The sequence below is a fragment of the Penicillium verhagenii genome (assembly GCF_028828195.1).
Source record: "Penicillium verhagenii strain IBT 33310 chromosome Unknown utg000005l_segment0_segment0, whole genome shotgun sequence".
Lineage (NCBI taxonomy): Eukaryota > Fungi > Ascomycota > Eurotiomycetes > Eurotiales > Aspergillaceae > Penicillium > Penicillium verhagenii.
This window is the reverse complement of record NW_026643169.1, coordinates 215,953-240,995: the sequence shown is the minus strand read 5'-3', so window position 1 is coordinate 240,995 and position 25,043 is coordinate 215,953. Positions and strand designations below refer to the sequence as shown.

Below are 25,043 nucleotides of genomic sequence, written 5' to 3'. Positions count from 1 at the left end.
ACCGCGTGGATTCAAAAGTCCCTCGATGACGATATTACGAGCCTGCTGAATCTTCATTCAGCAACTGCTCTTTCTCGCTTTGCGCCCCATAATGCGGTGTCGGAAACGATACAAGGATGCTTGTTGATTTTCCACGAGTTTGAATTCCCTCTTTTCATCTTGATGACCTCGTGGTCGTTCAAATACCCTGTGTTTGTTTGTTTTTTTTCTTCTCGCTTCTTTGCCTGCCCATAGGGAGTGAGCAAAAGAGAGAGAGAGAGAGAGAGAGAGAGAGAGAGGGGACTGTGGTGGTTGAGGAGGTTGAATCAGAATCGAAGAGAGGAAAATACCCCCAAACCACAAAGATTGGGGGAGAGGAGAAAGGAAGGAAAGACAGAAAAAAAAACACAGCAGGGGAAACCAAATCGTCAAAGAATCCACCCCCCCCCCCAAAAAAGATGTTTCCGACCGTCGCGCCATTTCCTCCGGTTCAGCCGCACCACCTTCACCACTATCCTACCCACGATGCTCTTCACCAGCCCCCGTACGACCTGAATGACCCGTCCTTCCCCGCCCGCAACGACCCCTCCAAACCTTTCTTCAACCCACCCCGATCACGTATCCAACTGCCACATCCTGTACAACGCCCCGACGCCCGCGATGCCGTCGGCTCTAGCGCAAACGTCCCTGGTGAACATGCGCTTCGAAGGAAGACCCCTAATGGCACCCTAGCCGCCGGCTACGATGGAACCCTCGGTGAATCGACTTTGCAACCCGCGACAAAACACATCTTGGTCTCACCCTTGGACTCGACTCAATTCTTCTCCCCCACGGTTTGCCGATCGATACTTGGCAACAGTCCATTATCGACCCTTCCGCCTCGAAACACATGAATTTCCCTCCGGTCTTCAAGAACGAAGCGGGAAACCCTATTGCAGCGGGAGAGGTAGTGCAAGATGTGAATGGTACTAGCTGGGTGCGCCCGGTAAATTACCCGCCAGGGATCGACTCGATGCTCAACCAAACCTTGCCTTTGCATGCTTCACATCGGTTTCTGTTACAGAATGGTTCCTATATTCCTACTGTTCTTCCCGCGACCCTCCAATCATGCGTGGGGCCGACCGCGTCCGCAGGCACGGGCCCATATGGACCATATTGGCCTGATGGGGCTTATATTCCATATCGCCCTGTGGCTTTTCGGGAGCCGCGCTTTGGAACGCCCGATCCGAACGCCCAGCCTTTTTATGATCTCAACCAGCCAGCGTTCAATCAAGCTCAAATCCCGCTCGGTAATCGGGCGGACACAGGCTTTGCATGGGGTCAGCCCCAGCCTGGAATGCCTTCCCAGGACCCGATGATCAAAGCTCATTTCCCTCCACGTCACTCCGAACAATTACCTTACCATACCCGCGTTAGTCGACCTGTGTCATCTTACTCATCGAATACTTTACATAACGAACAAGTCTCATGGAAAAACACCCGCCCGGCGCCTATCCAAGCTCCAGAACAGACCACTCCGGTCAATAATTCAGAGTTCAAGGAGAAGATACTATCGTGGGCTCACGGGGTATATGTCGACCTTCTCGCTACCATTCATCAGGCTCGCCGCAACAGTTTATCAAATGGCGGTGCTGATGGCCAGAACTCACGCTTTTTGAAGCCCAGTATTTATCCGAAACCCCCTCGTCAGCCTGGGCTTGATTTTTCACAGAACCCTCCTGAAATTTCCCGCCACAACAGCTACCCATCTACCCAACATGACCTACAACGACAGAAATTTGGCTTTCAGAGAATGCATGATCCTAATCTTAATAATTTACTACCAGCCCATGGACAGAATCGACGTCCATCATTAAACAAGTTCGGGCAACACTCTCGAACGTCAGACACACGGATGCACGACGCCGGGCGGTTCACTTCGACACCGTCACGATTTTCGAGCTCTCTTTTTAACGATGGGTCCCCAGTTACCAACGCCAAGTCAGCTTTGGAAATGCTATCTCACCTGTGTCATGAAAGTCACTGGCAGTGGATTGATGGCATGCTGCTTGGAGGCTGTCTGGCCTATGGATTGGGTGATTATCACAAAGCCATGCGGTGGTATCACAGGATTATTGTCCGAGATTCATCGTAAGTATATGCTGTTCAATTACTCACGTATATACTATGATACTGATCTAGATCCAGACACGTGGAAGCTATCTCTAATCTAGCAGCAACTCTGTTCGCCCTTGACCGACGTGATGAGGCTCAAGAGCATTGGCTACGTGCTGTCAAACTGCGCCCAAGCTTCTTCGAAGCCGTTGAACATTTGATAGGCCTCTTCTGCAGCAGTCATCGTGGCAGAGAGGCGGTCAATATTATCGATTTTGTGCAGAAATCATTACGCTATCCCATGGATGGAGATTGTTTCCAGACCGATGAGCATGCGAGCGACCCGGAGAGCGATGCAGAGAGCAATGTCTCTGATGTCTGCATGTACGACAAAGCATCCTTCGACTATGACGATGACATGGGACGTGTCCATAATTTGAATTTGGACTCTCCCGACGCAACAACCCCAGTTGGCTTCGGATCTAGTGGCTATGCAATCCCTGGCTCAGACAATGGGCGGATGCTGGCATTGGTACACGCGAAGGGCAATATGCTCTATGCTCTTGGTGATAATGTTGAGGCAGCTGGTGCCTTTGAGGATGCGGTATTGATCGCCGCCGGTAGGAGACGGCATGGCATCCAAAGTCTCATCAAACAGATATTTGCTGCCTTCTCAAATGGAGCAGGCACCGCATACCAACCCGAGGAGGCCGCCGATAGCGTCCTTCTGTATCCGGATAGAGCTTTACAGACTGCAAAACTTGTCTTCTCTGCCAATGGAGCACCGCCTGGTCTAAAGTACGTGGCAGAAGGGATCTCACGAAATGCGGCTGTTTCGACTACTAGCAACTCCTTGCTTTCCTTGGCAAAAATTTACCAGGATGGCATGGCGATGGTGTCATCTGGAGCGCTGAGGTCTGGTGTAAGAGACATTTTGGCTCTTTACTACCTTTCACTTTCGTTGCAACCCAGTCCATCAACCGCGAATAATGTTGGTATCTTACTCGCTGGTATTCAAAACAATCCCCCGGCTCGTGGACTTGTGCGTCCGAACGGTGAAAGCCAGCATCCAGAGATCCCAGGTGTGATCCCTGGCAGCGGTATCTCATTGGCGTTGGCATACTACAACTACGGATTGCATCTTGATTCCCGCCATGCGCACCTCTACACTAATCTCGGTAGTCTTCTGAAGGATATTGGTCAACTCCATGCTGCCATCAAAATGTACGAGCAGGCAGTCCAGTGCGACGGAAACTTCGATATTGCACTGGCCAATTTGGCCAACGCTGTCAAGGATTCCGGCCGAGTCAATGACGCAATCTCTTACTACAAACGCGCTGTCAAGGTGAACCCAGAATTCGCCGAAGCCGCTTGTGGTCTGGCCAATGCGTTGAATTCGGTGTGCAATTGGATTGGCCGTGGCGGCATTGTAAACGGTCGTGGATTCCATGATCGATGGCATGTTGATGACAAAGGCATGCTTCGGGATGCCCAGGCCCATGACACGGGCGCTGGTTGGATCAAGCGTGTCGTGGACATTGTTGACCGGCAACTCCGTGAAGGTGAATACTGGGGACGGGGTCTGTTGACTCAAAGCACGACTGAGCAACTGTATGCTCAACTGGAGACTCTATTAGTCTCGGATTTTGCAGGGAATCGGAGATTGGCTCTGGCTAAGGTCTTCAAGTCTTGGTCAGGATCGAAATGGGAAGGGTCTCGCATTGTTCGCCTTATTGAACGTGCGATCCGCTCCATCACGTGGCAATGGTACCAAGATCGCTATATTCACGGTAAAGACTACCCCGTAGCCAAGTACCGTCGGCCTCAACTTCCTGCTGCTTTGACAGCGCCAAATGCGCCCACCGTCCTACCCTTCCACACGTTCACCTGTCCGCTGTCCGCAAAACAGATCCGTCAGATCTCACAGCGCAATGGTCTCCGGATTTCAACCTCAACTCTGCGGTTGCCTTGGCTTCCAGCCACAGTCTACCGTCCTCCCGCTCCACCGAACCCAGCTCTTCGCGTTGGCTATGTGTCGTCTGATTTCAATAATCACCCTCTGGCTCACCTCATGCAGTCGGTCTTTGGGTTGCACAACCCAAACAAAGTCAAGGCGTACTGCTATGCCACCACTGCTAGTGATAAATCTGTCCACCGCCAGCAAATTGAAAAGGAGGCACCAGTCTTTCATGACGCTAGCACATGGCCGGTGGACCGTTTGGTCCAGCAGATTGTCGACGATGGAATCCACATCCTGATCAACCTAAATGGTTACACTCGTGGTGCTCGTAATGAGGTGTTTGCCGCTCGACCTGCACCCATCCACATGTCATTCATGGGCTTTGCGGGAACCCTTGGCGCGGAGTGGTGTGATTACATCCTTGCGGACCAAATTTCAATTCCCCCAGAGACCCTGAGTCCTGCACGGCGCAAGACACGCATCGAGGATCGGTTCCTTGACGAAGACAATGGCGAAGATCTTGAGAACTGGGTCTATGGCGAGAAAATTGTTTTCACACGAGATACTTTCTTCTGCTGTGACCACCGACAGAGTGCCCCGGATGCGAGAGAACAACAGCTCTCTTGGGATGATGAGCAGATGCGGCGTTGGCGTATGCGGAAGGAATTATTTCCGAACCTAAGTGATGATACTATCATTCTTGGAAATTTCAATCAGCTGTACAAGGTAAGATTCGTTTCTCTTCCTCTCTGTCCCTCAACTCACTTTGGGCTTTCTTTGCTAATCAAACCTAGATTGAGCCTACCACGTTTCGAACGTGGTTGCGAATTTTGGCGCGCATTCCGAACGCCGTTCTCTGGCTGCTACGATTCCCCGAAACAGGTGAACAGAACCTGCGGGACATTGCCAAAGCATGGGCCGGTGAGGAAACCGCGTCACGGATTATTTTCACAGACGTGGCGCCGAAGAATACACACATTGCCCGGGCAAAGGTCCTGGATCTATTCCTCGACACTCCCGAGTGCAACGCGCACACCACAGCCACTGATGTCCTGTGGAGTGGCACGCCAATGCTCACATACCCGCGTTACAAGTACAAGATGTGCTCCCGCATGGCAAGCAGTATCCTCTCGAGCGCACTCCCAGGCAACGAAGCCGGAAAACGGGCCCGAGAGGAGCTGATTGCCTCTTCTGACGATGACTACGAGAACAAGGCCATTCGGCTCTGCATGGATCTGCAGTACGTTAATGGTGGTGGTGGGCGAGCTACCGGTCGGCTGGCCAACATGCGACAGATGCTGTTTTTGCAGCGATACACGAACAAGCTCTTCGACACGGCACGCTGGGTGCGTGACCTTGAAGAAGCCTACGAGGCAGTGTGGGCGCAATGGGTGAATGGCGAAGAAGGCGATATATGGTTATGATGTGCAAAGCGATATACCCCTTGAGCGATTTTTGTTTCCTGATTTTGATTCTTAATGGTTTTTGCATCACATTTACATTTGTCTTGTGCTGATCTTGTTGGTTTCATTTCATGAGCTTTGTGGGTTTTCCTTACTATTATCTTTTCTTTTATCTTTTTTTTTTTTTTTCTCACGACTTGATTTTTTTCCTTCTTCAATTTCCATTTTCCATCTTCTCTTTTTTCCAGTTTTCTCTTCTCTTCTTATCTCCCCCCCCCCCTCTTCTGCTTCTTTTACTCTTGTGCATGGAGCTAGACATGTACACGTACACGTATGCGTTGGGAATACGCAGGAGTTTTGCGATTCAGATAGATTGGTAGGACTGGCACTGCCGTGAATACACTCGTTCTGTTTTGGCGATATTGGAAGTCTATACTACTGTCAACTGGTTGTAGGTATGAGTGATACTATACACAGCTTCACTCTTCAATCATTGTCGGTCACTTCCGGACTCAAAAAGTCATTGACTCGGGATATCCGTACGCATTGACCAGCTCCAGACCCAAATCCCACGTATACCTTTCCCAAAATGCGAACGGCTCTCTCCACAGCTCCACATCCCAGTGCCCAAAGGTATGAAAAAGGGACCTCCTGAATTCACGTTCCAAATACCACAGATCTCCCGAAAGAACACAATCGGTTCGTAGCCACCTTCTAAATCTAGGTAAACGCCGCGTCAACCCGAGAACTTGGAAGCTGGGATCTACTATCTATTTGCTATTTCAGTGTAGGGGGGGGTTTTTCCCCAACCACGTTCCTCACTAGTTTGTGTAAGGACGTTTCAGCTTAAAAGAGAGAGCTCAAAAATTGGACGTTGTGGGGGTTGGTTCCATGTGGACTCAGGAAAAGAACCAATGCAAAGATTTAAAGCATTGTGGAATGTTCAATACCTATCCAAGTTTGAAATACTCTGTTGGACTGTACGGCAAAACCTTGGAAGTCTCTATAGCTTGTTCTGGTTCCATGGTACGGGAGACCGTTTTGGGGATACTTGACTGGTATAGTCAACGCCACTGGAAATCGAGAATTCGAAGGCTAATCGCAACTTGGGCTGCGGTAAATTCAATGTTGGGTATCTAATGCGAACTAGTAGCAATTGTGTAGCATGGGGATATTCAACTACGTCATAATTTGAGCCAACTTGACCCAGCACCATAATACATAGGTAACAGGGGCTCCGTTTAAAGAAAGAGCAAACAAGAAAAAAATAAATAAGAGAAATAAAAGAAATAAAAGAAAGATTCCCAACACCATAGTTCTTTGACCTTGAAAGGAAGTGGAAACAAACTATGTAAAAAAAACAAAACCAAATTATTTGTGACGCTCAGCTGGATCGATCGGATCTGTTGATCTCGATCTGACTCGAGATTTCCCAAATTTCCCAATTTTTCCCGTGCTCTCATCCCGACAGACTGGTAACGTCGGCGCTAGACCAAAAAAGGGATAACGAGAATCACTGAGATTGACACCGAGATTTGCCGTGGACCAATCAATGGGCATGATCATTTTGGCCTGAACTCACTGGAAATGAAATCCTGGAGCTTGTTTGATCTTGTCTTGGATGAGAGGTATCAGGTTGATTTCAATCTTTCGAATGTTTGTTTTGATCTCCTATTATTAGAAATCATTGAAGCATTCTCTTTTTACTTCTTTCTTCTCCTTCTCGCTTGTTTACGTCATTGTTTTTTTCCAAAAAAAAAAAACCAGTCGAAACGTTCCATTCCTAATGGAAAAAGTTGCGGTGGAACATTTTGGCTCCAGCTCAAAAATGGGGCTCGCGTCAAAACTGCCATGTCGGGCGAAGGGAGACGTCGATCGCAGGATCCGGTGGATTGGGACAACGGGAGAACCACTGTAGAATAAGAGAGAAATAAACGAATAATAGAATTAATACCTTGACTATTCACTCCGTAATTGTACTACTGTATCTTCTAGACTGTATAGTTCCGAATCTACTACCGAGTATACACATACGGAGTTTCCCCCTGATCCTTTCGTCGGTGACCCATGGTTATGCCTATAATTTTCATTTTAATATTTCTATATATTTTTTTTCTCATGACTCAAAGGTTTAGAGCTTACTCCACATTATCGAGCCGTTGCCTGACCGTTTTTCCCCCTTCTCTTAACCCCCTTTTTTGTGGCGTTTAGACCTCCTGAAAGCAAGTTCCCTAATGTGGTAGCGAATTCGGTACAGTGTGTATCTTTTGTTCTGTGGTGTTTCCCCGTATTTTACTGTATTTCCGTTTCCGTTTCTCTCTTGGCGCCCGTTTGTTCTTTTCCCGTCGCCAGTGCCGATTGTTGGTCCTGGCAGTAACGGAGTATTCCGTGACACTATGCGACACCATGTGGATTATTGATTGATTCTAAACCATAGCTCTGGGTTTTCTTTTTTTCTTTTTTTTTTTTTTTTCTTTTTCTCTTTGTTCCAAAAAAAAAAAAAAAACTTTCTTTTCCTATTTTCACCATTTCCAGAACTCAGGTTTTGATTTCCTCATCCCGTCTCTCGGGTCCACCGTTTCCATTCTGATCCTTCGTGGGTTTTGATTTTGATTTTGATTTGATTTTATCTGATGTGCCGCTTTTCTGGTGGGGACCCGTATTTCAATACCGGGTATTTAACACACATTCCAAATCACTTGCTTCGCTAACGCTTTATAGTAACTCCTGTACTCCGTCAGCACTCTACAACCTGCGAGGTGCACGGTTCGAGATTTATGCGTTAACCTGAGCTCCGATCTACTATTGACTATTCGTACATGATGATCAAGGTCCTCTTTGCCAACCTGATTCGACCTTCCAGGGTAGGTTACAATCTCCCGGGAAAGGTCTAGATGTCTGACCTGACATACCTGGTGGCGGCTATCGCCATCAGCTGAAAAAAAGGAGCACGTTGGTTCCAATGCGTGTGATTTATTATTGAAAATTTACTATTTTTATTTATTTGTTTATTGCTCTAACTGACCTCACTTTATCTTGTTTTTCTTTTGTCCATCGCATATCATATTCGCCTTATTCCATATTTATTGATACTCAAGAGTTGTACGCTCAGCGTACACCGAGACCGAACTACTCCGTAGACTATCTTCAGCTGACCGGCACGAGATGACTGCATGGATATCAAGTTGTAAAACAAGGGTTCATACCCAGATTATATTTGAGATCCACCTCAGCCGTAAAACATACACCGTTGAACCAAAGATCAAGCCCGAGCCGAGTGTGCGGCGTACTCCGTATAAGAAAAAAAAATGGAAGAGACCCTCGGAAGTACAACTCCGCCCTTTGCCCTTTGCTAAACGGTGGATCCCACACAAAAAGTAGAAAAAGAAAAAAAAAAGAAAAAAAAGCAGTCGTTTCTAAAATGTCATAGAAAAACAGTTAAACATAGCATAATGCCATGGGCCACAGTATACATGCATCAAACTATACTTTACCCCTCTTAACATTCAGAGGATTTTTTTTTAAAAAAAAACTATCTCCGGCCCCCCGGAACCCTCGTCCCGGGGCTTGCATGCACGAACACCCTCCACGATCCTCCTCAAAAAAGCCCCGCCGTTCATTCCGTCAGACATGACCAGTCCGATCGATGCATCAGGCTATTGGTTGGGGTGGCGGGAGAGGGGAGGGGCACCACTCACGCGCAGATGGTGTCACATCGGTCAGCGATCGGGGGCTTCTGGTTGGCGACGGGACCGTTGAGGGTTGATTCTCATGCAAGAACGGACGAACCTGTTTATTAGAGTTTGTTAAGTTGAAACTGGGTATTAAAGTATTCTTGTTTTTACACGATTCTTCTTTATTTATTTTCAAGGTTTTTGTTTTTTTTTTTTTTTCCCGCAATTCACAAGTCAAATGTATACGGATCCTCTTAATTAGCATGACTTTAACCGAATACATGCTTTGTCTTTCTTTCCTTTTAGACCTTTGGATTCCATGCATAAGATGGAACCTTATACACTGTATTGGATGTGCAAAGTACCGAGTGCGTAAATCACTGGTGGATCGTCATTCGTCACTGTGCAGCCGAGGGGGCCAAGAACACTTTGTATGAAAGAGGCGCCGTGCAGATACTTGTGGGTCCGGGTGCCTCACTCTCTCTTTCTCTCTCCTCTTCCTGAATCCTGTGGAAGAACCTGCAAAAAGACGTTTTAGCTATCCCTTGCGTACCGTCCTCGTGAGTGGTTTTTGGGGGAGGGGAGTCTGTTTTATGTAGCACGCGTTCCTCGGAAAAATAACCCATGGGCCCTCGAGGAAATACACAATCTGAAACGAAACAATCAAGTAATGAAACCAACATTTGGAAAAAAAAATTGAGGGGGGTTTTGACCAAGAGTAGTGGAAAATCTGACAGATGAGATTAGGATGGTGTGACCTCAACCAAACTTAACCGTGGAGAATTGGGGAATTGTACAACTTGGATGCTGAATTTGAAGTAGATCGAGGTCCATTGTACCATGGTTAGGATTATTGGGCGGAGCTGATGTACGACCTTAGGGCTTTAATCGATTCGATATGCTGGTTTCTACATACCGAAACTCCTGTGTACATAAGTCAAGTACAATCCGTGTACATACTATACCTAGAAGTACAGTACACCAGTGTTGAATCCTAGTATCAATCCTATCATCAATCCGGGCAATAATTAAAAATCAGGATCAAATCAAAAAATTTTGAACACATCAATTCCTATAGCAGCAGGGGTATTGTAAATAAAAATAAACTAAATGCTAATCCAGAGAAATTGCCCATTGATTTTTTGTGCTTCTTTCCCATGTTCACGTTCACGTAAAATAAAAACTCCCCCGGGGACTTTCCAGCGTCCCTGAAAACCCCAAAAAGAAAAATAGGAAAAGAAGAAATTTCAGGTAAGAGACCCCCAGAAGATGAGAAACCCCTCCCCCCACATTGACCCGAAAAAAAAGGGGGAGAGAAAGAATAATAACACCCAGGTTTTTTGAAGATCTGAACCGAACCATGGTAATACACATTAGGACAAAGGAGAGACGTCGCCAGCAAGAAAAACGAGCGAAAGGTGGGGGAATTTTTGACACATGTACAACCTTGCAGGGCTGGAATTGCCCGGACAAAGGACGGAAATAAAGTATAGAACAGAGAAAACCAGATTCAAGGAAAAGGTCGTACAATCATGATAGGAGATGAAAAAGGAAAATGAACAGAGGAGAAAGGTGGACATAAAAAAAAGAAAAAGGGAAATGCTAAAGAGAACACGGTCGTTGTGTTTTCTTTAGTTGAGGAGGTTGTTGACTCCCATGCGAGTATCACGGGGAGCCTGGTGCGTATAGCTCTTGGGCAGATCTGTAGGCTGGTGCCATGATGCCAAGGTGGGTTGGTGCTCCATCCATCGCCGTTTCGAGGCAATATTGGAGAGAGATTCCAATGACCGAGCGGGGTAGCTGGGGGAATCCTCGACCACCTGAACGGAGATCACACTGGGACGACGGGCGTCATACTGTCCTCGCACATCGACCGGCAAAGGTAGTAGCTGTGGGGAAGGAATGGTGCGCGGGGAGGAAGAGCAAACGGAGTTGTGATCCGAGACCATGGAAGGGGGCTCGACGGAAGTGGCATTGGAGATATCAGAGAAAGAAGGCGAAGTCAAGGGGGCTTCGATCGACCGGTTGATGGAGGGGAGAGTGTAGATGGGGGAGAGTTGACGAGCGGCGTTGGTGGCCATGGATTCCCGACGGGAAGGGAATGCATCGGAGGAAGCGGTCGACTCAGTATCCCATGGGCGAGTGCTGAAACGAGGTCGGCTGGGGCTCACCACGGAGGCGCGGGCATAGGGAGCCTCGACACGGCCACTGAAAGTGCGAGTGACGGCTGTCGGTGTTGAAGAAAGACCACGGCGTTTCCGGTTCATGCTACCATTCCACCAGTTCTTGACGGCATTGTCGCTGCGGTTCCCCAGTCGGCGGGCGATCTCAGCCCAGCGCTTTCCCATTTCGTTAACCATGCGCTCGATCATGAGCCCCTCATCGGAGGAGATGGGCTCCCGGTTCAAGGACGGCTTAAGGTTTTGGTGGAAACGTTCCCGACATTGTTTTGGCGAGCGGTAGTGCATGTGTTGAGAGATGCGAACCCAGTTATTAGGACCTTGTTCGCGGACGACTTGCAACAGCAGTTGATCTTCTTCGGGGACCCAAGGGCCACGGCGGTGAGAAGGAGCCATGAGGAAGATTTCTTGTGTTGTATGTGTTGTATGTGTGTATGTGTGTATGTGTGTATGTGTGTATGGTGAGTGTATACAAGGGTGTAGTATGGTTTGAAGTATTGGAGAATGTTTTGGAAGGGGGATGGGTATGTTGATATAAATGGGAGAGAGAAAGTGACAAAGGCAAGCCACAAGAGCAGCACGGCGAGAATTATATCTGCACCCAGGGGGACGGGTCCAACGAAAAATGACCAGCTCCACCCGCACACGCTATGGGAAGAAGATCACGATCCAAGATCTCGGAGCTGACAGTTCGGAACAATACAGGTATTACGAGTATTCGTATTGATTTTAATTTGATTTTTTTTTTTTTTTTTATTATTATTTTTCTCTTTTCCCTTTTCTCTTTTCTCTTTTCTCTTTTCTATTTCTTATTTTTCTTATTTTCTTCATTTGTTTATTTTACCTTATTCTATTTCTTTCGGTACCGTACACGTTGTTCTTCCCTTTTTGGTCTATGAGATCCATGGGTTTGGAAGTAGAAAAACAAATAAACAAGAGAACTGCACAGCTATCAAAACTTCAACAATCCTCAATGTTTCTCAAATCAAAGAAAATTAAATAAAATAATCAAATCCAAAGAATAGTTCAAAAACAATAACGAAATAATCATCATCATAATAAAATAAAAAAAACTAAATAAATGCTCCGGCGATCGTCAAGTACGACCCGGGAATCCGGGCTGAGGAAATACCGTAATGATCGGAGGGATCGACCCTGAGCCCCGTTGCTGGAATTCCAAATCATCGCCCGCGCTAAAAAGGAAGCTATTTCTTTTTAAAATCGTCTGAGCACTGTGCATAGACCCAAAACACCGGTTCAAAAGAAAGCATACCATATTTCTTTTTTTTTTCTCTCTCTTCTTTCTAGACCCTAGTCTATACGATAAGCGTTTACCAGGGTAGATACGTGGAGGATCTGAAATCGTGGAATCATCCACACATGTACGAGGCAGCCACAGATTTTATATAGGACCTTGGGAGAGAGGTGAAAAATATGGTTTTTTTTTTCTTGCTTTTCAACCAGCCATACTGAGATATGTACTATGTACTTAATTCTGTACGCATATCAGTAAATCTCCAAATCCCCTTGAGAAACAAATCTCAAATAACCCAGATCTACGTACGACCTAAACCCCCTGACGGCACTGACTTCCCCCTCATTCTCCACCATGAACAGACACCAAAAAAAGAAAAAGAAGGAGCCAGGGGGCAAGTAGATCGATGTCAAGCGAAACCAAAAAGAGACGCGGTAAAGGGTCAAAGTGAATTCCTCCCAATCCCTCAGCCAGCCATGCACGACACTTGCTCGATCGTGACCGATCTATATGCAATCGGTCGGAGATGTCCGCTCATTGGCTCAATCGGCGGCTCTGCACCTCACGGGCAGGCTTAAGATCTCCACTATTGCAGTGGGTCCAAGTATGTACAGTGGAGTTCGATCGTGACAAATTCCCTACAACCGGGTCAGTTGAAGAAGGCCATTGGAATATGGGGAAATTTTTCCAGCTCATTAATGAAAAACGGGAATCAGATCTGACAACCGCCACTCCGTGCTAGCTGTTCCCCTAACCCCCTTTTTTTGGTCTTCTTGCTTTTCTCGTTTTATTGTCTTTTTATCTTTTTTGTTTTTTATTTATTTTTTTATTTTTTTGGAAGAGCTTCGACCCCGAACAAATCCGACGTTGTGGTGCCTGACGGGAGGAATGTGGATCACCATAACTCCGTTACGGACAGCTCCGTACATGTACAAAGAGGGTAAAAGTCAACAGTAGCCCTGTACCTTGCAGTCGTCCTTGTTTTTTTTGTTTTTTTCTCTGCCCCCTTTAATCAACTCTATAGCCACAGGCTGATTTGTAGCTTTGCAGCTTAGTATGCTCTACTACTTCCTAGCTTTAATACTCGGTTACAGCAATTCGATTTTGATCAGTAACTTTCAAAGACATTTTGCCCAGGTGTATACTCTGTTACCAAAAGACTCCATGACTCTGGTCCCAAATAACGAAAAGAAAAAGAAATAGTCCCACGCATGGACCACCTGCCACCTGTCACGGACTGCTGGGGCGATCCCGGGGAGAGACCGTGACGTGATGGAAATTTTGGATTTTGGTCGTTGCGGCACATCGGGGAGACGATCACTCGGCTGCAAGCTGCGTGCAATAGGATCAGAGAGAGCCCCTGGTAACCAATCTATTTCCCGTGTCTGTTTCCCACTATTTCCACATTAACGCTTCAAGTGGACCAAATTTGACCTTCTCGATGAGGTATCACATCGAAACATCCTTTTTCTTTCCTTTCGCCTTCGATCGGGGCTAGTGGGGATCGCCCTACAGTAGGTTTTTAATTTTTTTTTTTTTTTTTTTAGTTTCTTAATTTACGTAGTTTACGTAGTTTATGTATTTTACTTTCCAAATTTTTTTTTTATTAATTTTTTTATTTCTATTTCTTGGAGGTACTACTCAGTTTGGCGTCTTGCATGATGGATCCCTCCCCACAAGTGGAAACCGTTGAACATGCCGTCGCAAGCCACACCTTTTTTGCTTGCTTCTGCTTGGGTGTTTTACCCCTCGTATCACCCACACGCTACTGACCCACTGTGACGAACCTCTTCCTGTCATGCTGATTGGCTCCCCAGGTATTTGTCATTGTTGGGCGGGGCCTTTGATCTACTTTTGGCAAGGATGTGCTGGGCGGTTATCGACACTCGAGGGGAAGTACAAATGGGAATACTTTAATCTATTCCAGACGACCTATACGGCCTATCCGAATGGAAGATGGGGTCTGTACGTAAACTATTTCCAAGTAGTCTATCCCATTCAAACATCCAAGGACGTTGGAGAAGAAGATATAGATGTGGAGCTGAGGTACACCTCGATATTAATTATCGCCCCCTTTTATTTTGGGATTGGGGAGCCTTTTGACTTTTCATTATTCCTGGTTTATAAAAAAAAGTTTTTTAAAATAGAATAAAAAATGAAAGAATAAAAAACATTAAACGCAAACCAGAATCAAAGAACCAGGAACAAGGAATAAGCATCAACTCATCAAGGGTAGAAGAAGATCCACGGATACTGTAGCAGGTAGAAAAACTTGCAGAACATGGTTCAACTGTTTCTTCAAATCTGTGTACCAAACAAAGCCATGAGATCAAAGTCTCCTCGTGTGGACCGATCGATTACCATACTCCTGGGAAACAAGAAAGCCGTTGTCGACCGGATGAACCCGTCCTGGGATGCAACATCGACTAGGGTAGACCCGAAAGATATGACCTGTCATTCTTTTTAACATTTCTGCACCAATGAACAACGCGGCAAGTATTTGAGATAAATCCTTGTAGGTTCCGCAGGGATCATCGCTGATCGCGCCCGTGCACGTCCAGACCAGAATTCCTGCCGTCTTTCACTCTATCAGGTCATGTTTGAAAAGAGAAAAGAGACCGAAAATAAACCCCCGTCAAATTCAATAGTTCAGACGATGTAACCAGGAAGCTGGGAATCTCGATGAAGATTCCCCTCTATTCTCCCCCCCCCCCTTTTTTCCGTCTTTGTTTTTTTTTGGGTTCTCTTTTGCGCCAGGTCTAGTCTCACAAAGAATAAGCGTTTGTTTGTATTTTGTTGAGAAAAAAAAATAAAAATAAAAGGAGCAGCAAGAATGAATCCCCATCCAAATATAAACATATACTCCATACTGGTATCCTGTCGGGTCAACAGTCACGTGTAACCGGGGAAGTACCTACAGTACGTAAAGTAGCATACCCACCTTCAGCTTTGGAAATATGGGGATTTCTCTATAATCCATGAAATTGGACTTCAAATGTTTGGTACACATGTAGAGCAATCAAAATAACCAACATTTGAAGATCAAATCAATCAAAGCTCAGTGCAAATAGATCCCGAAAATCAGGATAGACTACAATCACAAACGGAATAACCTTGTTCGTGGTCCGTGCCTTCGGGCTTTAAAAAAGTTCGGGGACCATATGGTTCCCGATCTGTGGGAAACCGTTTTGGCACGCGCTTTTTCGGGCTTTTACTTTTTTGGTCAATTCCTGGGATTCCAAGCTTGGCTTTTCGATTCCTCCCCCTGTCCCTGCCAGAATACCAGATATCTTGTGGTTGCAGGGATCCACCTGCAGCCGTTCTGACGGTTTTACTGTACTCTTGTACTCCATACATATGTACAGATGGAAATGAATTCATACACAAAAAAGAACCTTGGAAGAATTGGTCAAAAGTTCCAAAAGTTCTGGTCTTTCAACATCGTCATCAGACCTGACTTTCACTTACCCATCTAGGACTTTACCTCCGTTATCCCTTCCCGCCCCTCTGTCCATCTCTTTCGTTTTCCCGCTGTACAGGAGTAACAGGGGGGGGGGGGAGTGGTCTTCTAATTCGACCCTGACACATGTCCATTATTATCCCTGTGCCGTACATTACAACGGCTGAACCGTCCCAAATTGGATCCAATAACGGACTCCTCATCCATAATATGTGATGACCTTTGGAGAAAGAAAAGGAAAGGAAAAAAGAAAAAATTTAAAAAAAAGAGGGGGGCGAACGGGAAGAGCTCAACCGTTCTGGACCTGGACGATGGAGAACGGGCCAGCCTCGCCCCGCTTCTTGACGGTCACCGTCTACCAGTACGAACGATGACTGGTGGAGTGGTGCTCAACAGATGGGTTTGACAGCGGTCCCACGAACCAGTTCGCTTCGAAGCTCGATCCCTGTGGCGGGAAATTCCCTGTCCTATGCCACAAAACAAGGTTTATCGGCCTGACAGATGGCTTTAGTGAAGTTTATTCCCCATTACTGGGCCCTGTTTGTAGTGTATCCCGTCTTGGTTGGGGAGAAACACAGAAAAGAAGTCGGTCAGGTCGAAACTGATTTTTTTTTCTCCAAACACTTGCCCTTTTGATCAACCAAAACCTACAAAATAATAAACACAAAAAAAAATCCACATTTGACAGGCGAACTCGCCCACATACACTTGACTGTTCTGGGTATTGATGGTCTATGAACGGGGTTCTAGAGATGGGATTTGTCCAACCACGTTAACTGTTGCCTTTTCCGGCTCAACCCTATCTACCCGGTCCAAACTCAATCGGAGTGAACTTCTAATATTTACCCTGTACTTTTACTGTACTTTTACATGTACAAAGGTAGAGATTTCTATGTATTCCAAACCCTATTTCTAATTTTTGCACTTGAAATCTTGACAAGTATATGAAAAAAAAAATTCCAAAAGAGAAAGAATCCCGATCAAAACGTTCCCGTTAAATAAAAAACAAACCTTGTTCTTGGTTCTTTTGGTTCTTCTGCCGCCAGGATTTAGGTCCTACACCTTCGTTTATTTATACTCCACCTGGGGCGAAAAGAAAAAAAAATTGAAAAGAAAAAATAAAAATAAAAATAAAAATAAAAATCCAACAAGCTCGTATGTACAGCTTGTGCTTGGTACATAAAAGGGGTGAGTGGCGGGTGGACAGGGCGAACAGGGCGAACAGGTTTCATGTGGAGTTGTAGGTGCGGAGAATGCGGCAAATGTCATTAGCAATTCCAACCGATCCATGCTCCATACCGTTTTCCTTATTGGTATGGGTACATGATGTATACGAATGTACGTGTTGAATCTTTTCTCCTGGTTTAATATATTTTGGTTTTTCATTTTTATTTCTCTCTGTTCTGATTTTTACATCTATTGTATGAGAATGGTATCACACACGGAAGCAACGGAGGCCAGCCGAGTATCTTCCTCCTCATACACCCTGGTCTATCCGAGCTAGGTAGGTCCGTAATATGGGCCCCTCTTTCTCATCCACAATATTGGAGCCGCAGCAGTCAGGGCAGTCAGGGGTGCACCCTCTCCGGCGCTTCGAATTTCAGCAATGCCTCATATGCGTATGTACTCCGTAGTGTTAAAGTCGTCAGATGATCCGTGCTTCTTGGGCAACCCGAGTAGGTAGGTGGGGGGGAGAAAGCTTGCGACGGTACTCCGTAACAGTAACCGGAGCTGACGGGCGCTTTGATCAGGACAGGGTTGCCGCAGCCCATGTTACAGGTTTCGATAGTCTCTGGAGGAAAATTCCAAAACTCCCTTTGAGCTCCTCAACGGGTTCCACATCAGGCCCCATCTCTGTACCGTGTCTTCGGGTCCAAACCACGGGTCGAAGCGACCGCTCTGATGTAATCAAATCCGCCGAGGTAGAGATTTGCATTGCTCTTTGTTTACTCCATTGGATCTAGCGTGCACGTGAGAGAGCTATCCCTATGTAGTCCTAGTGCGGTTTCAAGGCTCTAGGGCTCAGTTCTAGGGCAAGTTTCAGCTATTTACAATGTAAAATTGCCAAGCCGGGCTGAGCTTGGGAGAGAAAGGACCGTTTTTTTGAGGCAACATTGTATTATAGACTGACAGGGTTTATCTCAACATTTGAAGGCTACATATGTAGAAAATAGCCTCATCCTTGGATTATCCAAACTTGGAAGGAGTCTCATATTGTTTCTATTTCTGTATTGCAAAGCCGTTTTCCCATCTTCGCTTATTCATTTCAATGTTTCCAATTGAAGTTCCAAGCGCAGTTATATATATACATAAGATGTTATTGACATCATGTGTATACATTGTACATATATTAAAACTTTACATATGTTCAGATTGTACATACCTACCTAACATTTGAAGGTACCTACATATGTAGTAGGTCTGGATCCTTGTCGACCCTACAGACCAACTTCCGACCTCCAGATGTCGGGAAACATTCATTTGAATACTTTGAAGCTGCAAATCAATTGAGAACCAACTTTGAACCAGTTGACATTTGAACCAGTTCCAAGGAGCCCTGGAGGTCAACTGGTTGATCTTCGAAATTGAATGTTGTCACCTGTCCAGATCGCAGTTCCAATTATGGATAGATGAGTTGACCAATGAGTCGAACAATCAACATTCGAAGCGCAAGCCTCAAATGCTTGGAACTTCGCTGTGCAAATTAAAAAAGCCCGCTCGGATAACTAAACTCTTTATAAGCGACTAACTATTTATGTAAAGACCGATAAATCGGGCGCCATGCTATCCAGGTGCCACCAGTGGCGCTCAACCTTGCACGCCACACCAGTGAGACCGCAGCATAGCCGAAAATCATGCTGCCACCCTCCACCACGACTTCAGCCATGCTGTGCATCTGCGAAAATGACACCGCACATGGAGAACCTGAATTCCTTGCTCGTGGCCTGAAGACCCGACACAGCTGAAAATTTAAATTAAATATAATTTTTTTTTTAAGAAAAAAAAAATTTAAAATAAAAATAAAACCAAGACAGAAACGAGGGCGTTAAATGTTCATGCAAGGGATGCATGAATTGACAGGGGCGTCGATCAGGAGATCAGGAGATCAGGTAAATGCAAGGCTTGAAGCATTAGGTTTGCGTTTTGACGTTATTGCTTTTTTTTTCTTCTCTTTCTTGGTTTACGCAGCATTTCGACTCATTCTCTTTGTGATACTCTGTGCCTCGTTCTGGCGTTCTGGCGTTCTGGCGCTGCTCCTGGTTGCTCGGCTACCTGGGTATATCCTTGGACCTTGATGCAACTGAGCTGACTTGCTTACATACCCCCCTGACCTCCCCATAACTCCCCTCTGAGAATCCCATGCTCACGCCAAATTGGAAATAGCTGCCGGTTTTCTTTCAGATCAAGTAGTTCCCGAATTCCTGGACCCCGGATACCGTGGTTGCACCATGTGGCCCGAAACAGGGAACTTGCAGTTGATCCAAGGACCACGGGATTCGGCTTCTGGCATGTCTCAAAACAGATCTACCCCTTGCAACACATGCTCATGTATGTAATCATGTTGTCTCGTGCAGGCACACCCGGATATACCCCAGTTTTGTGGAGAATGTGTGCCTGGTCGATTGAGTTCACTAGAAGGATTGGGAAATAACCAGTCGAGTGCAGATACTAACCCTCATCGGATCATTGTCTCTCAGAAGATGACATCAGAGAATCCGTGTTTGGAAGGAGATTTTCTAGTACCATGCAGTACTGTTTACCATGCATGCGTTATGTCTGTTGTCGTCTGTAACATTGGATGGACTATACTTGATTTGTCCGAAATCTCGTTTGCACTACACACCATGAGACAGAGTAGGCATAGCCTGGATAGTACATTAAAAACCACAAAAATGTATTGGCTCATAATACATTACGAATATTACGATTATCGGTCGGACCAGTTCGTCAAATGGAAAAGAGTCTCGCCTAGATTTTCCTTCCTGGGAAAGCTCAGCTGAGGCCATCTTCGCAGTCTCGACGTAACTCCATCAAGCCATGCACGCCTTTCAATGATTGACTGGCTATCGGTAATTCCATCATCATCAGCTAGGTAACTCCATTGCCATCTATTACGTTTACCCAGATACAACATGACAGTGCCTAGGTGGGTATGAACTCAGATACAATCGACAACCGCCTAAATTGGATCGTATTCGCTGTCTTAGATGAACGGACGATGGAGCATGGTTATATCAGCGGCTGCTGTCTCACCTTTACTCTCTAGCTCAGCCATTTGTGAATTGTCTCACTAACGGTTGAAGCTAGGACTGAAGCATGAAAACCCGAAAATGTCGCTTTTTTCGCTGTATTAGACTTTTTGCCTCACTTGTAACTGTACTGTGTATTTCTGTACTTTTGAGGGATTATCCCTGGCCTATACCCGTTGACCGAATTAGGGATACCGGATCTATGCTATATCAAACTATTCCAAAAAGGGTTCTCACAAGACCAACAGGCTTAAAGATACTAGGAATTTAGATATATGGAGATCCATAGACCAAATACCTAGTCCGCTGTTTGATCAAGGCATCTGTTGACGACTGAGTGATATTGCAAAGAAGGGACATCCTTTTAATCTTGCCTGATTGGTCATGAGAGAAGCTTAGACGAAGCTGAAAATCCAAGAGACCCTGCGCCCTATTCTGATTTGGGCGAAGCTGAACAAAAAAAAGTATATGTCGAAACCAATTTCTTTAAGCTCTTTAACTAATTGTTGTATCCAGTCCTATAAATTTAGGTATGGGATAAAGGAACCATCCCAGGAAATCATCATCCGGATCAAGTCCACCCGAATCAAAGTCCGTTTCATCTGTGTTTCAACCCAAATTTAGGTAAAATCATGGACCTGAGACCCGTAAGCATAAATGAAACAAGCTTCTTCAACCTTCTTTAGACCAATATAAGGTCCAATGGCGTAGATCACGGGGCTTAGGAGAGTCTCCGCAGTATTAAAAAGCATCAATGTGTGTAGGGCTGGATGGAGGTCTGCGACACTAGCAAGACAAATAAACTAAAGAAACCCCTTTAAATAGATATGGTCAATCCAAATGTACGCTTAATTTGCAACTAGTAGATTAAACACCAGCCTTATCTGTTTAGAATCGTGTTAGTGCATCAACGGTTGTTTCGAAGTGCTACCCTGGAACACGGAGCAACTCCCGATTTGTGATGATCACTGACACAGGGACTCAATCCATATACTCACCGATAACCAGAACGCTAGATATCCGAGCAAATTGATTGAACAATGCCTTTTTTCTTTGTTTCTTTTTTTTTTCTCGCAGTTTTAGAATCCCCCCTATGCACCAGGGGGTCAGGAGTCCTGCACTTGAGGATATAGACGCCAGTGACCTGGGTACTTGAACCGAATATTTAAGAAAAAAAGAATCTCCACAAGAACACATTTGACAACAAGATATTGAGCCGGCTGATCTTCCACTCATATCACCATGCCTTCTCTGAGCCAAAACCTCCTCTTCGCGGCAACGGCGATTGGGTCTGTGAGCGCTGCCTTCGGTCCTGCATTTAGCACTGGCCCTACTTCTTCGGACACTTACATCGCCGAGTCAATTTCCACACTTGTACTGCCTCGCGCTCCAAGTGGCAGCAGTGGAGATCTTTCGCTGTGGGTTGGAATGGGTACATCGGCTGGAGACCTTATTCAATCCATTGCTGATAACTACCAATCTGACTCCTGGAGTATCTTTGCCTATACATTGAAAGAGACGAGTGGTCAGTTTCTGTTTCATAAGAACGCGATCTAGACACATGCAGAGATACTAACGTGGAATATAATGTAGCCGATTCACAAGAGGTTATCCAAGGACCCTCTTCGACTGCTACACCCGGAAACCGTGTGACCATGCACTGTAAGAAACGAAATCCATAGATACCACTTGAATCCCGGAAAAAACACATCTAACTCGTTCCAGACAAATTCATCGAGTCTTCCGGAAATTATACCCAAACAGTCCTCGTCAACAACAAGACCGTTTCGACTCTGTCAACCAGCGACGGAGTGGCCCTAGGCTGGGGAAGTGCGGTGGAATGCGCGGCAACAGACTGTGGCACTGTGGATGCTCATCGTAAGTTGCCGGCTCGGTGATCATGCATCATGAATTGAGGCTAACGTGTTGATTTCCAGATTGGATCAACACCAAGATTATTCTCTCCGCCGCAGATCCAGATTACATTGATACATTGGCTTTGGGTGATGGTGTCACTGCTAACATGACCACCTCTGACAATGGCAAGACCTGGACTGTCCCCAGAATCGATATTCCCGAGTACACTTTCACGTCGTAAAGGCATGCCAGGACAGATCTTGGTATGCATTTTTGTTGCATGTGACTGTAATATAGGGGAGCTTTGTATTTATTCCAATTTTTTTTTTTTTTTTTTTTTTACCTTGCCTGGCTTTAAGATCATGTCCCACGCTCGTTGCGTCGCGCAAGCAGTTGATTATCTGGTCGTCAATGTTATCTCGTTATCACTGTCTGTTACAAAGAAAGTTAAACCAAGTGAAGCTGATTTTATGTTCAAAGACTTTCAAGCAGTATGCTGAGGGATAGAGATTCATGGCAAATCAAGCACGGAGATCTGGCCGCGTTCATTTAGGAAGGTTTCAACCTAATGGCATTTGTACCCAGTCAACCCACCTTTTGTCATACTTCAAAGATTTGTGCGCCTGGCAAAGTAAAGATAATCCATACCAATTTCAAGCTTCCTTCCTGAAAGTAGTCTCGCCTCGTAATCCTCGTCATACTTGCAATTCTGGAACTGTGCCCCCCCCCCTCTTCCAAGTCACATCGTTTGATTGACTCCTCACTTCATAAAAAGCAAAGAGCAAAACACTTCTTCCAATTCTAACATCCGTCAAGAGAATCCCGAGATGCTTTCCGCGGAGGGCAATAAACTTGTTTTCCGCTTTGACGACCACCTCCTTTGGATCCAGCCATGGGGCGAAAATGCACTGCGAGTGCGAGCAACCAAGCTTGCATCTATGCCTACCGAAGACTGGGCCCTGACTGATCACCCAGCGAGCCCCTCCATAAGCATCGCTACCCCCAAGGATCAAGATGCGACCATTATCAACGGCAAAATCAGGGCCACTGTATCCCAGCGGGGAAAGATAATCATCTACAACTCAAACGGGACCAAACTACTCGAAGAGTACGCTCGAAATCGACGTGATCCCCGCGATGCGAAATGCAGTGCGCTGGAAATTGAAGCCCGGGAACTGCGCCCCATACTGGGGGGTGATTTCCGCCTGACTACACGTTTCGAATCATTAGATCCAACGGAAAAAATATTTGGGATGGGCCAGTATCAGCAACCATATCTGAATTTGAAGGGAGCCGATCTGGAGCTTGCACACCGCAACTCCCAAGCTAGTGTGCCGTTCGCAGTCTCCTCTCGTGGATACGGACTATTATGGAATAATCCGGGGATTGGACGAGCCGTGTTCGGATCAAATATCATGAGTTTCGAGGCGTACTCAACACGTTCGCTTGACTACTGGGTTGTAGCTGAAGACACACCGGCGGAAATTGTCGAGGCTTATGCAAAAGCCACAGGCTATGTCCCCATGATGCCAGAGTATGGACTCGGGTTCTGGCAGTGTAAGCTCCGCTACTGGAACCAGGACCAGGTGCTCAATGTTGCACGGTAGTACCGTCGTCGCGGGGTTCCTCTCGATTTGATCGTAGTTGACTTCTTTCACTGGAAACATCAAGGTGAATGGAAGTTTGATCCAAAGTTTTGGCCCGATGTTGGTGAGTACTATCTAATTCTCCTCTGGGTTTGATTTCCAACCCAATATTAACAAGAAAAATACGGGTTAGATGCCATGGTCAAAGAACTCCAAGAGCTTAATATAGAGCTTATGGTATCTATCTGGCCGACAGTTGAAAACGCATCCGAAAACTATTCTGAAATGCTGGAACGCGGACTATTGATCCGGCATGATCGCGGAATGCGCGTTGCAATGCAGTGCGATGGGGATATCACTTATTTTGACGCCACGAACCCAGAGGCGCGAGAATTTGTCTGGAGCAAAGCAAAGAAGCACTACTATGAGCTTGGCATCAAAGTATTCTGGCTCGACGAAGCCGAGCCGGAGTATTCGACGTACGACTTTGATATTTACAGATACCACGCTGGTAGCAATCTTCAAATCGGTAACATATTTCCCAAGGAATATGCGCGTGGCTTCTACGAGGGAATGCAGAAGGAAGGGCAAGAAAATATCGTTAACCTATTGCGTTGTGCCTGGGCCGGCAGCCAGAAATATGGGGCCCTCGTCTGGAGTGGTGATATCGCGTCCTCGTGGAGCTCGTTCCGGAACCAGCTGGCAGCCGGGTTAAACATGGGCCTCGCTGGAATCCCCTGGTGGACCACTGATATCGGTGGGTTCCACGGAGGAAATCCAGATGAACCTGAGTTCCGCGAACTGTTCACCAGATGGTTCCAATGGGGCACATTCTGTCCTGTGATGCGACTCCATGGAGATCGTGAGCCAAAGCCCGAAGGGCCAACTTCCAGCGGAGCCGACAATGAGATATGGTCATATGGTGAAGAGGTGTATGAAATCTGCAAGCGATTCATCGGGGTTCGCGAAGAACTTCGCGAATACACCCGGAACTTGATGAAGGAAGCCCATGAGAAGGGGTCACCTGTTATGCGTACACTGTTCTATGAGTTTCCAGAGGACAAGCAAGCATGGGAAGTTGACACGGCCTATATGTTCGGGCCCAAGTATCTAGTTGCACCAGTATTTGAGCCTGGGCAACGTAAGATCTCTGTCTATCTTCCTGCTGGTGCTTACTGGACCCTTTGGGGCAAGGTGAACATCCAACGTGAAGCAATTCCCAAAATTTTCCAGGGCGGCAACACTGTGGAAGTGGATTGTCCAATTGACACAATTCCGGTATTCTATCGCGTAAATTCTTGAGCCCATTTTCCCGTTTCTTCATCAATCACATTTCTCGATCTAT

General features: G+C 46.1%; 4 protein-coding genes across 4 annotated transcripts; 3 read left to right on the top strand and 1 right to left on the bottom strand.

Annotated features, from left to right (window-relative positions):
• Window positions 1-437: 437 nt before the first annotated feature.
• Window positions 438-5,457, top strand: N7466_003667 (uncharacterized protein; the record flags this gene model as incomplete). The annotated part of the gene is made up of 4 exons (XM_057163064.1): window positions 438-812; window positions 839-2,109; window positions 2,167-4,759; window positions 4,828-5,457. The coding sequence occupies 4 exons, from the start codon at window positions 438-440 to the stop codon at window positions 5,455-5,457; spliced, it is 4,869 nt and encodes a 1,622-aa protein (XP_057021745.1).
• Window positions 5,458-10,741: 5,284 nt separating this feature from the next.
• On the bottom strand, window positions 10,742-11,686 carry flbD (putative MYB family conidiophore development protein FlbD; the record flags this gene model as incomplete). The annotated part of the gene is made up of 1 exon (XM_057163063.1): window positions 10,742-11,686. The coding sequence occupies one exon, from the start codon at window positions 11,684-11,686 to the stop codon at window positions 10,742-10,744; it is 945 nt and encodes a 314-aa protein (XP_057021744.1).
• A 9,811-nt stretch (window positions 11,687-21,497) lies between these two features.
• On the top strand, window positions 21,498-22,353 carry N7466_003665 (uncharacterized protein; the record flags this gene model as incomplete). The annotated part of the gene is made up of 4 exons (XM_057163062.1): window positions 21,498-21,780; window positions 21,849-21,917; window positions 21,981-22,133; window positions 22,193-22,353. 4 exons carry the CDS (start codon window positions 21,498-21,500, stop codon window positions 22,351-22,353), a joined length of 666 nt encoding a protein of 221 aa, XP_057021743.1.
• A 586-nt stretch (window positions 22,354-22,939) lies between these two features.
• N7466_003664 (putative glycosyl hydrolase) lies at window positions 22,940-25,000 on the top strand (the record flags this gene model as incomplete). The annotated part of the gene is made up of 3 exons (XM_057163061.1): window positions 22,940-23,669; window positions 23,784-23,822; window positions 23,892-25,000. The coding sequence occupies 3 exons, from the start codon at window positions 22,940-22,942 to the stop codon at window positions 24,998-25,000; spliced, it is 1,878 nt and encodes a 625-aa protein (XP_057021742.1).
• Window positions 25,001-25,043: the final 43 nt, after the last annotated feature.